This window comes from Zootoca vivipara, chromosome 4 (genome assembly GCF_963506605.1).
Source record: "Zootoca vivipara chromosome 4, rZooViv1.1, whole genome shotgun sequence".
Classification (NCBI taxonomy): Eukaryota; Metazoa; Chordata; class Lepidosauria; order Squamata; family Lacertidae; genus Zootoca; species Zootoca vivipara.
In genome coordinates this window covers 23,631,971-23,648,149 of record NC_083279.1, presented here as the reverse complement: position 1 = coordinate 23,648,149, position 16,179 = coordinate 23,631,971, and the positions used below count along the sequence as shown (strand labels likewise).

Genomic DNA, 16,179 nt, shown 5'->3' with positions numbered 1-16,179 from the left:
GTACAAACATGGACTTGGATCCTGTGATCTGTGAATAAGGATATTAATTCCGTTTATTAGTTGCAACATAAGGAGTCTCGAAGCAACTTCCAAAATTTTAAGATCATAAAGCAAATCAGAAGAACAATTTGTGTATGTTACATTTAAAGGCATGGAATAACCCATAGAACAGACCCAATAAAACAGCAGGAGACCTTCAGCAGCAAAGTAATATCAAGAAATAGCAAAATCAACATCAGCCACCAGCTGCCTGGGAAAAGAGAAGTTAACAATGGCACCATGTGGACCTCACTGGGGAGAAGATTCCGCTCTCGGGGGCTGCAGCAAAAGACCCTCTCATTGGTACCCTTGAACCTCCCTCTATAGCCCCATTAATGCCTCTTTGGAGTTGGGGGACCCAAGTGAACAGTGTGGGATAGGACGTGAGCTGTTGGTGGTTGTGGGAACTTAATCCAAAATCTTGAAGAAGCACCTGTATGAATGGAGCTACAATTTCCTCTGCCTGATTTTGGGTCACCTTTTCAGTGCTGCCCCCCCCAAATGCTCTTTCCCACATTGCTCAGGAAAGTTCCCCAACCCTCTGGATAGCCCTTTTGGGAGCTGTGAGTGGTGGGGAGAAGAAAGAGGACAAGTCCTCTTAGGAGGACTTCTTTCCATTCGTGGTTTTCAAGATGGAGCCCATTGTGCCCTCCTGTGTGAAGCTCTCCTTCTAGAAGTGTTCTTCAGCAGCCTTCAGGTGGGGCACATGACATTTGATTTGGCCCTCTGAGGGGAGTGGAGGGGAGAGAGGAACATGTTGTCTTTCGTAAGGGGAATTACATATCCCTATCCTTGTTTATGTGGATGTTACCAGATCAGGGCCCAAGGTGCCTTTGTCCTACCACAAATGTTAGGAAGGAGCATTCTGGGATATTTTCACATCACATCTCTTCTTGGAGTGGGAAAAGTAAGGAGAATAGCTGTGCTCATAAAATGTGCGCATGAATTGACGAGAGTAAGGCAAGCCCTTCTGAAAAAGAGTTGCCTCACGTGTGTCTTTTTATTTGGGAATTTGTCTTAGGCATTGGTTTATTTTAAGCCTCTTGATGCAAGGGCAGATTTAGCTGGTTTTAAATATCTCAGTACTACCTTTTCTCTTAACAGTATGAAACAAATAAATACCCGAATGGTGAAATTTCAACAAGCAGTCAGCCTGGTTCAAACCATTTTTACTCTTTGCAGAGTTGAGTGATTATTTCTGATTAATGGTTTTCCCTGTTCCTATAATACAGTATATACACAGTGGTACCTCGAGTTACAAACACTTCAGGTTACAAACTCCACTAAGCTGGAAGAGTTACCTCGAGTTGAGAACTTTGCCCCAGGATGAGAACGGAAATCGTGTTCCGGCGGCACAGCGGCAGCAAGAGGCCCCATTAGCGAAAGCACGCCTCTAGTTAAGAACAGTTTCAGGTTAAGAACGGACCTCCGGAATGTAACTAGAGGTACCACTGTATATATATTTAGGATGCAACAGCCTACTTAATATTGTAAAACAGAATGCTGAAAGATTCAGAATTTTCCTATTAGAGATATTCACTCCATTATGTTTAAGACTTTGCTCTTAAAAATTACTTTCTTACACATGCATGCTTTGAATGATGTAGAGTGCTATTTCAGTGTTCAGATTACCTGTATCTGATTAATTTACTTATCTTTACCTTTCAGTGGCACTATTGTGAAAGCCGGCATGTTGCATTCATTAACTGATTTCTTCTTCCCATAACTTAATGTGAATTATTCATAGGCAATTATTATTGAGTTTCAGAAAATAACTTGTCAGTGTTCCTTAACAGATTGTAGAGTTTGTGCAAGCTCATTAATGGGACTCTATTCAAGACTGCTCGCCTCTCTTGAAATATTTGTAGAAGGAGCTGATGGAGAAAAGGCACAATCTCTCTCACTTTTATGTGTGTGTGTATGTGTGTGTGTTACAGTACAATGGTGCACAGCAAAATCTAAGAATCATTTCACACAATACATGTTTCTAGCATACTTCTATGTAGAAATTGTGTGAAAGCCGTGTGCAGATTGTCACACACGATGCCTGCACATATGCTGTGGTCATTCGTGACGTCCCACCACATACAGGTCCCCGTGGAGTCATGCTGTGCGGTTGTTGCAAAGTACTGTCCATGGATAGGGTCTCCTTCTGTTTCTGCCTTTTCTCAGAAAAGAATGAGGTAAAATGGTCCTTGGAAGCCATCTTGGGCTCGAAAGTGGCACTTTGCTTAATATTATATTATTGATTTGTTTAAACAGCTTATATACCACTTGGTTACAATAGTCCCTACGTGGTATACAGAAAATACAATGCAGAAAAGGTGAAAATTGGTTAAAACTATTATTAAATCAAGCTTAAGTGAAAATGCCTGCTGGAATAAAAGTCTTCGGTAGGTTTCTTCGGGTAGGCATTTTACCTCAACTGGAAGGAGGTTCCATAAAATTGGGCCCAGTTTTATAAATGCTCCATGCATGGCAAATGAAACTGGAGCCCATTTGCTCCAGTTGGAAAAGGGCCCTGGGATGATTCCTTAAAATTTTAGTTGAAGAATTTCCTGGGGGGTGGGGGATTTTGATCTGTGGTGCTGCAAATTAAAGGGCTAGTTGTGTTTGAGAATATTTTAGTTATTGTAATAGGGAACGAAAAAGAAAATATTGGCCTTTCCTCCTAGGACTGGGTAATAGTAATAGGCTTACTTAGTTGAAATTTACATCCTGTTTGCTTCAATATCTGGAAAACCCTACATTAATATGGAAACTGTTTAAACCTAAAGCAGTTAAAAGGCACAAGACCAAATCAGTTACAGAAATAGCAGCACTGTTTTTATATTTTAAAAATTCTTGTTCCTTTCTATTCCTTAATACAGAACAACAAACTGAGTGAAATAGACTCTGATCTACTGTTTTCTAGCTCCTGCTATTCTGAAAAATAATTTAACCTTGTCTTTGTCTTTATATATATATATATATATATATATATATATATATATATATAAACTGCTCAGAAAATAAAGCAAAGTCATTTTGCTTTTGTCATTCCAGGACACCTGCATGTTAAAGGAAGTGAGAAAATGTCAAAATCACTGAAAAACTACATTACCATTAAGGTATTGTGAACTAGCGCGCGCTTCCATTTACCGGTAACTTAAATCCTCTGGACAGTTGCCACCACCAGAAAAGTGGGTTTTTTTATTTAAAAAAATCAAGCTCCTCTCAGTGGATTTGGCCTGTGCAGGAAGAAGCTTGAATGAGCTTTTAAGATCAGAGGGTGGGATGCAGGAATGCTTGAGGCCTGGCCCAGCTCATATTGGAGATTACCTGTGCCACCCTGTGCCACCATGTCTACTCAGGCACAAGTCCTATAGCATTCAAGAGGACAAATGTATTCAGGATTGCAGGTTCAGTGCAGAAGAGCACTGCTATCTTCTAACTAGGGCTGGGCCATATCTGATTTCCATCATCATCATATATCACCAGCTAAGCATTGTCATATTAGGATTGTGAATTTTGCATAGTGTGTGCGTGTGTGCTCTCTCTCTCTCTCTCTCACACACACACACATTATATTGCTATCAAAAATTATGAAAACAGTATGGCAATATGAAATACAAACCAGCTTTGGACAATATATCAATATATCACCCAGCTCTACTTCTGACTCTGCACTTGCTTTAGCTTCATTGGTTCATGAGAGGGCTCTGTGGTCTAAACCACTAAGCCTCTTGGGCTTGCCAATCAGAAGGTCGGTGGTTCGAATCCTAGTGATGGAGTGAGCTCCCGTTGCTCTGTCCCAGATCCTGCCAACCTAGCAGTTTGAAAGCACGGGAAGGTAAACGGTGTTTCCATGCGCTCTGGTTTCCGTCACGGTGTTCCATTGCACCAGAAGTGGTTTAGTCATGCTGGCCACATGATCTGGAAAGCTGTCTATGGCAGCTCCCTCGGCCTAAAAGCAAGATGAGCACCGCAACCCCATTGTCGCCTTTGACTGGACTTAACTGTCCAGGGGTCCTTTACCTTTACCATTGGTTCATGAATTTATGTCTTAAGCAGAGATGACGCAGGATTAAACAGGTATCAAAGAGAACATGGCTCTGTATATCTATTGTAGTTGTATTGCACTCATCCTCTAAGGAGTCCGTGGGGACCTCCTTGAGGTTATTCTACAGCAGGGTTCAGCAACCTTTTTCATCCGTGGGCCAGCCTACTGTCCCTCAGACCATGTGGGGGGCCGGACTATATTTTGGGGGGGGGGGAAATGAACGAATTCCTATGCCCCACAAATAACCTAGAGATGCATTTTAAATAAAAGCACACATTCTACTCATGTAAAAACACCAGGCAGGCCCCTCAAATAACCCAGAGATGCATTTTAAATAAAAGGACACATTCTACTCATGTAAAAACACGCTGATTCCCGGACCATCCGCGGCCCGGATTGAGAAGGCGATTGGGCCGCATCCGGTCCTCGGGCCTTAGGTTGCCTTGTCCTGTTCTACAGTATCCATGATTCTTCACACCACATCAAAATGTTCGGTTGAACAGGCTTCTTAAAATGTAGTGTTACTTGTTACAGGGTTGGGTGAGGATCATTGGGCTCTAGTTGTTGGACTAGAACATCATTTCTGACCATGGGATTCTGGGCTTGGTGGGAGTTGAGTCTAACAACATTTATATCCAGCTCTTGCTCAGAGGAGGCCATCATTTTCCTTATTTTGTCCTCGCAACAACTTTGAGGTACAGTGTAGCGCCATCCAGTCCAGTTATAGTCTGCAGTGAGTCCAACTGTGTTCAGGATAGCAGCCCAAGCCTGCAAGCTTACCTGGCAGTAAGCCTTATTAAACTTAACAGGCCTGCTGTCAGAGTAAACAAGCGGTAGGAAGTGTTAAGCAGAGGTGGGGAAATGAAAATGCATAGTTAGACTTCAGCTCCTTCAGTCTCAGCCAGCATGGCCCAAAGCTAGCCTCTTGTCCACCATGCTAGCTTTAAAAATGCCTGCATGTGTTGGGAAGAGGACATCGTGATAAATGCTTTGGAACGCAAAGGCGACATTTTGTTTGTGGACTTTTTTTGCATTTCCTTAGCAAATATTGTGACTGGGGGAATCTTTTGGATGGGCTAGTTGGCATAGAAATTGATGGGTAATTTTTCTTCACTCATCTTAAAGAAAACATGAACTCCTGAAGGTGAGTTTCAGTCCACTGACCCAGACTTCCTCTTGTTTAGTCATGAGAAAACTCTCGTGTGGAACATCCCCACTAAAAATCTGCTTTCCTTTTGTCTTCCTTCACATTTAGAAATGAGCAGATTCCAAAGGACTAGTCAGGCGTCGTTTCCCCCTCTTTCTGGGCTCAAGTTGAATAGTGTCTGTCAAGCTGTGCTTGTTCTTTTGAGTCTTCCTTCCTGATACTCTCACCCCGAGTTTAGTTTGTTGCTAACAGTTAACAGTATAATACCCTGTTCTGTGTCCTGCTCAGAAGACAGGACATAAAAATAGTGCTTCTAATACTGAGCGGAGAGAGTATCTGCGTTTCTGTACCTAGGAAGCCAAACTCAGATATTTCACTCAGGCTGTAAAATTATGCAGATACATGCCATGTGTTTAGATACACACACAATATTCCCTTTATTCTGAACCTGCTATTTTGATTTTTTTGCAAAATTTGGGTTACATTTTTAATTTTGTGAAATACTAATGGGTACTAGGAGGAAGTTTAGCAGGCAGTAACTAGGAGGTACATAGCCAGAAGCAAATGACTGTAGTTCATGCAGGTGCCCAAATTCCATCCCTGGACATGGGGCCCATTTGCAGCCACATGTTTCTGTGCATTCTGACATTTCTGCAGTATTGAGAACTAATAACGACATTTCTGCAGCAATGAGAACTAGAAGCTTGTCCCCCCCCCACTTTAAATGAAAACTAGAAGCTTGTCCCCCGTCCGTCCCCCACTTTAAATGAAAACTCAAAATTCCTTGTCAGATTCTGCCGCAATATGTGCTCATGGAAACAGACATCGATATATGCCTTGGTATAATCCTCTTTATGAGGTATATAATATCAGAGGGTCGGGAGCTTTGAGGTGTGTGGAAGGACTTGGGGTTGTGTTTGTTAACAAAGGTCTTCCTGTTGTAAATTGGAAGGTCTGTCCCAAACTTGCAATCTCAGCCCTGTACGCAAAAAAATTAATTCATGTGAGTATTGAAGGCTGAATGGTGATGATGATGATTTCCTTCTATCACACCTTTCCTCAAAGTTGCTCAAAGTGGGATGCCTAGTTCTCTGCCTCCTCCCCATTTTATTCTCACAACCCTGCAAGGTAGGTCAGCCTGAGACACTCTGGTAGGCCTGAGGTCTTCTAAGTCCTAGCCCAACACTCTGACCACTACATGCAATATGGGATTTTGCAGCGAGTCGGATTCTGTCATGGAGACCATTTTCCACGACTAGCAATGTCCTGTATGACCTACTTGTAACTGTTAGTTATAAGGAGAGCTGGAGCTTAATTTGTATTTATTTTTCACTTGTCTTTAGGATTTCCTGAAGAAGTTCTCACCTGATCAGTTTAGGATGTTTTGCTTACGGAGTGGATACAGATCATGTAAGGAAAACTCCTTTGAGTAGAGATGGACTATCCATAAAGTCATAATTAGGTGTATGCTTTGTGTACATATTTGTAAGGCAGATCTTTTGGGTTGGGGATTTTTTTGAGAGTGCTATGATTTTTTGGGTGTGTGTGTGTGTGAGGGTTTTTATTCTTTGTCTGTACTCTTGAACGTCAAATCAATTTTCAGATGTAGCCTTGTGTTGGCTGGTGGTAGGAAGAGTGAGGGGGCAGTTAAATCCATTCGCCCACATGAGCCCCATCAGATTACAGTGGTACCTCGACATACGAATGCTTCGACCTCCGAAGGTTTCGACTTACGAAGTCAACAACCCCGGAAGTCTTTTCGGCGCGTGCACGTTCTGCACCTGCGCAGAAGCGCAAAATCGCGCTTCGCTCATGTGCAAAACGGGCACTTCAACAACCAAAGACCTCGACTTACGAAGAGCGCCGCGGAACGGATCGCCTTCGTAAGTCGAGGCACCACTGAAATAGTTTTTAATAGTAGCATAACCATTGTTCTCTGTTTATATAATAATGCTGATGCTTTGACAATGCAACATAAAGCTGAAATTATTTTCCTAGCTGTTGAATATAGTGATGACAGCATGAATGATGCAAAGAACATTCTTCAGACAATCTGTTCTTTTGTGAGCAGTACACATGCCTACATGAAAGGACAACTTTTGTGTGAAGCCGTTAGAGAAGATCTACTGTGGGAGAGGTGAGTGCGAAGGCCTGTTGTGTTGTGTGTTTTTGGCCTGGTATGTGATAAAATTTTGAGAAGTTACCACTTCAGCTGGCACGCAACAAGTGCCTTTATATGCTTTCCTTATAAACAAGGTAAGAAAATAATCCCTGCAAGTAAAAATAACAAGCAGGTCAGAGAAAGAGGTTTTAACTCATCCTGTTCCCGGCAGAGTATTGTTTTCCCCTCCCGGGTATGTGTGCATCGCAGCAATATTTTGACCCCTTCTATTTTGTAGTTTAGCCTTCCTTGAGTTGTCTTTGCTTTGATTAATTAGCATACCCTGTTCACTATTTTCTTTTAATAGTTTTAAAGAAGGTCCAGGCACAACGCAAGGCTGTCACATATTTTTTCTATTGATTGATTATATGGTCATGAATCAAAATCTATTCAGTCGTATTAGTGAAAAGAGCCATATTCTCTGAACACCAGCTTCTGACGCTTCCGTAATTTCTTTTCCAACAACACATAAATCTTTCCTGTTCCTCAAGAAACAGATTTATAGATCTTCCTTCCCCGAGTTTAATACCGTATATTATCTTCAATAATGCTAATGTCTTCCAAATTTTAATGAATTGGACGCTAGGAATTGTATTTCTACTCCAGCCACTTGCAGTAGCCATGTTTGTGGAGATTAGGAATATCAACCAATCTTCATTCTCAGTTTTGGTGGGATCCAATGATACAGCTGCAGGTATGGGTGTCTTTATAGAGAGGGGGGGAGAAAGAGAGAGAGTTTTCTTTTTTTACATATCAAATTTTTTAAAAAAACAACTTTGAAACATCCAATGACTTCCCTTCTTCTCCTTCCATTGAATTTATTTTAATGCCGCCAGCGTTTTGAGCTGTGTACAATTATTTTCCATATATTCAATAAATATTTTCCACTCTTCTCTAAATATACGTTTTTCTTGCTCTCTTATTCTGTGGGTTAAACCTGCAAGTTCTGCATATTCTAACATATTAAGTTGCCAATCCTCTTTACAAGGGACCTCGCTCACTTTCCATTTCTGGGCCAACAAAACACGGGCCGCTGTTGTTGCATACATAAATAAACTTTTCTGGGACCTGGGAATTTGTGTCTGGGTTATTCCCAACAAAATGGGCTCTGGTTTTTTTGGGGAAGGTAAATTTAAACATCTTTTTTCAGCTCATTATAATTCATTTCCCAAAATTATTTCACCTTTCTGCATGTCCACCACATATGGAAAAATGTTCCTTTCACTTCTTTACATTTCCAACGCAAAGCTGATTCTGCTTTATACATCTTAGCCAACCTACTGGGAGTTAGGTACTATCTAACTACCTTAAACGTACCATATATCTGGTGGTATCGTAACCAATCCATAACATGGCTTCTTAGGTTCTCCATAGGTTTCAGTCTGGGTTCTGCAAAGTCCAGGAATTCCCTGTAGGTTGCCCATTGTCTATCCATATTAACACTCTTAATTGTAATTGCTTCGATGGGTGATTACCGTTAAGGTGTGTTTTTTCTTTCTAGCAGATTTTTATATTTCTCCCAGACTCTATACAAATTCTTCCTGAGAATGTGGTTCATAAAACTCTTACAGATTTTAGCTTCCCCATACTAAAGACATGCATGCCGGCCAAATTCCTGAGAGGAAGAATGAGGCAGCCTGCTGCTGGAGTGCGTTAGAGCCCAGTGACCGCGGCTCGACCGCCAGGATGGCCTGGCTCCTATCGGAACTGAGTGCGCCTGTTGGGAGCTTGCTCTGGTCACTGCTGGACCCCACAACATCCTGGTCATCCACAGGACCTCCTTCAGGGTGCTTATTGCCTCCGAGCTACCCCAAAATTCCCAAAAGCAGCAGCCCGGGTTGCTGTGATAGCGGCGCTGCCTTCCTTCTCCCCTTGCGGCAAACCGGAAGTCCAGGAATGGCTGTCTTAAAACGACTAGAATGTTAGTTTACGTAGAAACCTATACATTCACAAAGATCATCTGGAACTCGCAACACCCACATATTAATGCCAACGTTCTCCACTCTAAGAATGCAGTGAAAACGTAATGATGATTAGCACAAGGGAGTTTGTCCAAGGGGGCTTGCCCAGTCTTTTCACAGAGCATCAGTTACGTGGCAGAATTTTGCCCAGTAAGCCCCTGCCATTGGTTGGTGACAGCTATAGCCATTTGGATTTTTCTTCCCTGTTGATGCACACCTTTGGTAGAGAAATGGCAGATTTCAAGGCCACCACTAGACGTGATGGCTGCCGAAACGTTTTCAGAACCTTTATCTGTCCTAAGCACACATACAGTGTGCCTGGAAGATGGGCTGCAGAGAGGTAACAGGCAGCAGGAAGTCTTGTGATCTCCCATTTGTTTGTCCCTTTTGTTGTAAGAGAAGTATCCGTCCTCCTTTAATAGTGATTTACCAAATGGCACTTGATCCAGCTTGTGTGAAGCACTTTTGCTCCCCATTGGAAAGTTGGAACAGGAACTTAGTGGTCAAATTACTTAACCTGGGATACATCCTGCCAAAAGTGCATTTTAACTAGCCGGTCGGTTTATGTATGGGGCTTTTCTAAAAAAACAACAACACTACTGTTGTCTTAATTTTTTTCCTCCTTCTCCAAGGCTAGCCAACACCAAAGCAGTGGTAAAGTCTGCATGTGCCGATGACTTTGACACCCCCAGGGCTGTCGGTGCAATTATGGACCTCATTCACCATGGCAACAGGCAGCTGAAGGCCATCACTAAGGTAACCCGTTAGGAGATGAAGATCAGAAACCGACCATTGTCTAAACAGTTCTGTACTGACAGGTTGGTTTTATTATATTCCTAGGCGGAACCTATAAGGAAAAATAAAAGACAAATGATTCTCTCCCTCACCCTCTGCCACATCGCAAGACAGGCATTTATACAAACTGCATTTCTAGAATCCGAAACCCCTCTTGCTGTGTTTCAGAGCACCAAAAGTTTTATTTCCTTCTTGCTACTTGGTATGCTTAGGCAGCTGAAGAACTTTTACACGAGCCTTTTTTCTTCACTAGTCACACCGTTCTGGCACCTCTTTTTCTAGAGAAATAGCACAGGTGGCAGCATCACGGACCAAGCATCCAGGTGGGGCAGAGTGATCCTGAACTTGGAAGTCAGAGTTGTCCCCACCCCCAGGCTTACCTTCCAAGTCCCGGACTGCAGAATCCGGGACCGGCAGCCGTGTGACACCGGAAGTTGTGTCGACGTAACTTCCGGTGTCGCTTTGCCCTTCTTTGGGCACAAAAAATGGCCGCCGGCAGCTTCGAAAGTCGCTTGTATGCATGTCAGGAAGTGCGTCGATGCAACTTCCGGTGTCACTCCGCCCATCTATGGGCACCAAAAATGGCCGCCGCTGACACCGGAAGTCGCGTCTATGCACTTCCGGACATGCATAGATGCGACTTTTGAAGCCGGCGGTGGCCATTTTTTGTGCCCATAGAAGGGCAAATCGGAAAGAAAAAAAATGGCCGCCGGCAGGAGAAAATAACGGAGAAAAACGGGAGACGAAGTGATACGGGGGAACACCGGGAAAAGGTAAGTAAAATCGGGGTTTTCCCGGAGAAAACGGGGTACTTGGCAGCTATGCCCCCAGGGGGATCACTAGTGGTGGGCTTTGCTGCAGGAGAACCAGGAGGAGTCTGGCTCCAAGCCACCATAGACAGCTCATCCCTGTTGGTTTGCTTACAGACAGAGCAGCACGTTGCTGGTATGGGGCAAGATGGTGATGCACAGTGACCACTGTTAGTATGGCACTAGGATATATTTACCAAAAAAAAGTTTTCCCCCAGAATGGCATGTAATTACCACAGAGGCCATAGGAGGATCGAGGATTTATGTATTGTATTGGGAAGGCAACCCTGTACAGGCAGAGTGCTGCCCTGCTTGTGCAGAGCAGTTTGGAGCCTGATTGCGGAAGAAATTACAGTGGTGCCTCGAATTACAAATTTAATCTGTTCCGAAGGCACCTTCGTAGGTCGAAAAATTCGTAAGTCAAAAAACGCCATTGGAAACGCGATTTCCCATAGGAATGCATTGGAAATGGAAAAATTTGTAAGTCGAAGCAACCCTATCTAAAAATGCGTAAGTTGAAAAATCCCTATCTAAAACCGCCGCAGTTTCACTTCGGATGTTGAGACATTTGTAAGCGTGCGGCTATTAGCCCCCTTCATAAGTCGAAAAATTCGGTTGTCGAGTTGTTCATAAGTCGAGGTACCACTGTACTAGCAAATGATTTTTTGGTCGGTCCACTTTTAAGCCTATCTTCATGCCCATTAATGTCTAGAATTGGTGAGTTAGTTATTAAAGGGCACCAGATATTCACGGAGTGTTGAATACTCTGCCCAAGTCAAAATGTTGAAATCCATGTGTGTGTGTGTGTGTGTGTGTGTGTGTGTGTGTGTGTGTGTGTTTTGGGAGAAACCGCCTGCTTCCTACTTGCTTGATACCCTTCTCATTTTGAGTCTAATGGGTAAAGTCCCAAATGGCCAATAGTTCTGGAGCACTGAACTCTTTAGTTCCATGCTTACTGTTTTTAAAGTGCCTTTTCTGTAAGCCACTTTAGTGAGCCATCTGATTGTATTAGTAAAGTTTTATGTACGTATAGCACACAAACACACACACGGTTAACTGTTGACAAAAGAACACAGTGTTTTGGTGTTGTTTTTTTAAAAGTATTGAATCTTGGCATTATAGATTCTAGCTCAGTGAATATCTGCATGCAATCCATAATCTGTGACATTATTATTATTTCCTAATGTTTTGCCTCCTGTTAAATTGATTTCTTGGAATTATGATCTTCACTAAGGCAAAGTTGCTTCCCTCCAAATCTTGACTTGCCCGAGATCTGTTATGTAACCAAGGCTATATTGTAAAACTCTACAGATACTTTATCCTCCCTACACAAGCATTGAAAATATGAAAATCATTCACTATGGTTAGCCAGGCTCCGCAATGAGAAAAACTGGCCTTTGTAACCTGTATAAATTGTACAAATGTATACAAACTAGTGTTTTGACTGCTCAAGATGAGGGACTAGTAAAGGTGTGAAGCCCTGTTTGCCTGCTGAATGAAACAGGAGTCTTCAAATGCTCTTGAATTTCTGTAGTTTCAATAGGTATGGTTTTCACACTGTTTTGTGCTTGGCCTTTGCAACAGTAAAAGCTAGAAATGTGTGTGGAGCACTTAAATGGAGACCTGAGTTTGGCAATGCCTGGATGTTGAACTCAGTGTTAGTGCTGTTGCACAGAACTGCAGAATCAGTAATATGGTGGTGGGAAACATTTTCTGGGATGGGTCAGAGCCTACATTTCCTTAAGTATAGTTAGTTAGAGGAGCAAAGGTCAGTGATGAGGGACACAATTTTTTTTCTGTCTTCCCACTTGTTATCTTGCCGTCCAGTGTGCCAGACAAGAGAAAGAACGGATCACTTTTGCTAAATCTCTGCACTGATCACTTTCAGGGGGCTTTCTCCCTTGGTTCTTCCATGTGCTGGCTCCCCTCACCCCCCACATTTATCCCTCTGGGCTCCCCATGCCTCCATTGCAGAATAATGGAATGCAGTCAGCCCTATTTATAATACACACACGAGCACACACAGTCTGATAATGTAGCTTTCTTTGTTAGTGACAACCATGATGACCTCTGAATCTGGCAAAAGCTGTAGATGTAAAATACTGGATGGAATCACAGAAATGTAGAGTTGGAAGGGGCTACCAGGGTCATTTAGTCCAACCTGCTACAATGCAGGAATCTTTCTCCCAACTTGGGCCTCGGATCCACAACCCTGAGATTAAGAGTCTCATGCTCTGAGCTTATCCTTTCACCTTAGCCTTGGAAGGTACAGTATTTATTTCGGAGCTTTTCCTAGATAATGTAGATTTTAAAAATCTCATAGCAAGAGTTGCAAGAGGGAGAGTGGGCTTGCTGTCCCAAACTCTGCCCCTCGGCCTTACAAGTGCGGCCCAGCTTACATATGAGCGGCATTTTGTTTTCCTAAAATATTCTTCTACTGCTGCTCTATGGCTAGTTACTGTGGTTAAGAAGTCTTCACTCTTGGGAAAGGGAAGGTTTAGGCAATCTAGCAGATAAATAGATTCCCGCAGAGTATTGTTCACTTTCATCTTTTGTCCGCGTGCAGACAAAATGTATCGTTACATCAGCTCTTTTGTGTGTTTTGAAATCAGGAAAGTGGATCGCCTAGGAGCGCTGTTGTGTTTGGAGCCATGCTCTCCTATATCATGGAATTCCTTCACACAACTGGGATCACCCTTGCAGAAAGACAGGTAGGAAACCACCCCATTTACCCGAGAGTAAGCCCAATCAAATTCAAGAGGACTCTGAGGAGCCTGGTCCTTTGTCCTTCCGAAAAAAAAACATGTTTCCAGGTGATTCCATCTTTATGTGCATGTACATTTTTTATATGTTACTCACCCTAACAGAGGGCAGTCTCTAGGTGATTTAGAGTCAATTTTTTTAAATAAAAAAAGTTAAAAACAACAGCAATCAAAATTGTCCTCCTACCTGATCCTCAGAAATCGATCTAGATTGATACAGTTCCAAAGCACTGAGGCTTAGAAACCAAAAACAATTAAGGCTGAAAATGAGAAACACTAAATAGGAGGTATTTTCCTTTTCTGAAAGTCCTGATAACGATCTCTTAATGTACAGTATTCATTTTAGTTGTGACGCAAGAGTCTGTTGACGAGCACCTGCGGTCCATTTGGCTTTAGTTACTGCAAGCTTTGTTTTATATTACTTTACTTAGGTGGGGTTTTTTGGTGGGGTGGGGTAGTAAAAACATTTATTTAAATAAACTCAAACCAGTAAAAACATTCATTTTAATAAAATCATCCCTACCTATCAGGACCAGTGGTCAGAGATTATGGGAATTATAGTCAAGGAGCAGCTGGAAACCAGAGTTGGGGAAACCCTGGTCTATAGGGTGAAATACACACCTGTACAAGTCACCTGTCATCCTGGCTTAGATGCAAGTTCTGGACTAGGTGCTTTCCTTGTAGGTCAGGCGTCTCAAACTCGCCCCTCCAGATGTTTTGAGAGTACAATTTCCATCATCCCTGACCACTGGTCCTGCTAGCTAGGGATCATGGGAGTTGTAGGCCAAAAAACATCTGGAGGGCCAAGGTTGAGGAAGCCTGTTGTAGGATTTTTTGTTACATTTGAAGAGGGCCTTCACTGTTTCGTTTTACTTTTTAACAAGATTTATATACCCCTTAATCGAGAATAATATATTTGTTTAGAAATGGCAATAAAAACAAGCATAATACAAGCCCGCTTTGTTTCTTATTTAAAAATTATTTTAAATACAAATGTATGCAGTTAAATTACACGTCTGGGTACTCCTGGTGCGGTTCTGGACATGCCGCGCATAGCTGGCTTCCTGTGTAAGTGTGTTGCATGTTGGGATTGAATTTGGGTTTTTGTTTTATAGGGAGCTCCAGAAAGCGAACATTCAGCCGTGCTCTCCAACGTGATAGAGGAACTGGTGAGCTTCCGAACCAAGGTGCGCAATTTTGCCCTTGCAGCACCCGAGGCTGTGGGGGGCGTGTCCACGGGCAGTGCCCCTCTGTCGAAGGAAGCCCGGCTGCAAAAGAAAACCGAAAGGCAGCAACTGTTGAAGGACCGAGTGCCCCTCTTGCAAGCGTGTGACAGCCTGCGTCGAGATCTAGCCATATACGGCATTGACATAAAGGTTCGCCTCTTTCTCTGCCCAAATCCTCCTTGCTGAACATTTGTGGCATATCTCCTCTGCGGGTTGTTTTAGGAATAGGGAATTATTATTATTATTATTATTATTATTATTATTATTAGAGTGGCTAACACCAAATATATAATACATTAAAAACACAAAATCAAACAATTAGTTTAAAATACAATTCGAATCACGTTTAAAATAAAAATAAAATTAAGTGGGAACTCATGAATCATAACCGTAGGGGTAAGGAATTAAAAGTTCACCATGCCCGGCCACCCATGCTGGTGCCATATGGGCCGATAGAAAGAGCCAAGGAGGCCACTTGCAAACAGGGTCCCATAGAAAGAAGGGGGTCAGACTGGGCCCGGAAAGAACAGCTGTCTTGCAGGCCCTACGGAAAGATGTCAAATCCTGCAGGGCCTTGGTCTCTTGCGACAGAGCGTTCCACCAGACTGGGGCCAGCGCTGAAAAGGCTCTGGCCCTGGTTGAGGCCAGTCTAACCTCCTTGAGGCCCAGGACCTCCAAATTATTATTGTTTGTGGACCACAAGGTCCTCCGCGGGGCGTACTGATTATTGTGATATTTTCTCCTGCCTCCCCTCCCGGAACAGGCAGCTTTCGCCCTTGCATCCTGGATGGTTAAAATACAGTAGGAGCAACAGTAGAATTAAACTTGAATGGTCGTCACGTTTGGTTGAAGCCAGCAAGTCCTTATTACTGCCCTGTGTAGCTGCCTTTGTGGTTCCCAGTGGAAACAACTGTTGAGCGTTCTTTTCTTCTGAAGAGCCCTTATATTCAAGCAGTCCTGTAGTTGCATCGTGAAGGCAGAGGAGTGGTGCTGGCTTTGGGGGAAAGTGCTCCACAAAGTTTACTTGCCCCATAGGTACTAGCTGTGTTTTTCTTACCTGCCATGCAGGGGGTATGTGTGTGTGTGTGGGGGGGGGGTATGTGTGTGTAGATTTTAGAAGAGCAAATAAATGTGCAAAAGTGCTCTGTTCTTATGCATACCATTTGGATCCGAGAAGCCCTTTTTATTATGAGTAAGTTGGGTTTCTGCAAGGGAGCTGCGATGATGGCAAAAGCAA

At 42.9% G+C, this 16,179-nt stretch overlaps 1 protein-coding gene across 2 annotated transcripts in view; it reads left to right on the top strand.

The window, feature by feature from the left end:
- CARS2 (cysteinyl-tRNA synthetase 2, mitochondrial) overlaps window positions 1-16,179 on the top strand; it is a 33,290-nt gene that overhangs the window by 8,943 nt on the left and 8,168 nt on the right. The window contains exons 9-14 of one of the 2 annotated variants that reach the window (XM_035114489.2): window positions 3,085-3,149; window positions 6,572-6,638; window positions 7,227-7,365; window positions 9,983-10,106; window positions 13,567-13,767; window positions 14,832-15,092. In XM_035114489.2, coding sequence (XP_034970380.2) covers window positions 3,085-3,149; window positions 6,572-6,638; window positions 7,227-7,365; window positions 9,983-10,106; window positions 13,567-13,767; window positions 14,832-15,092 — 857 coding nt within the window. The remainder of the gene's footprint in view (window positions 1-3,084; window positions 3,150-6,571; window positions 6,639-7,226; window positions 7,366-9,982; window positions 10,107-13,566; window positions 13,768-14,831; window positions 15,093-16,179) is intronic. The other variant, XM_035114490.2, reaches the window with a different exon arrangement.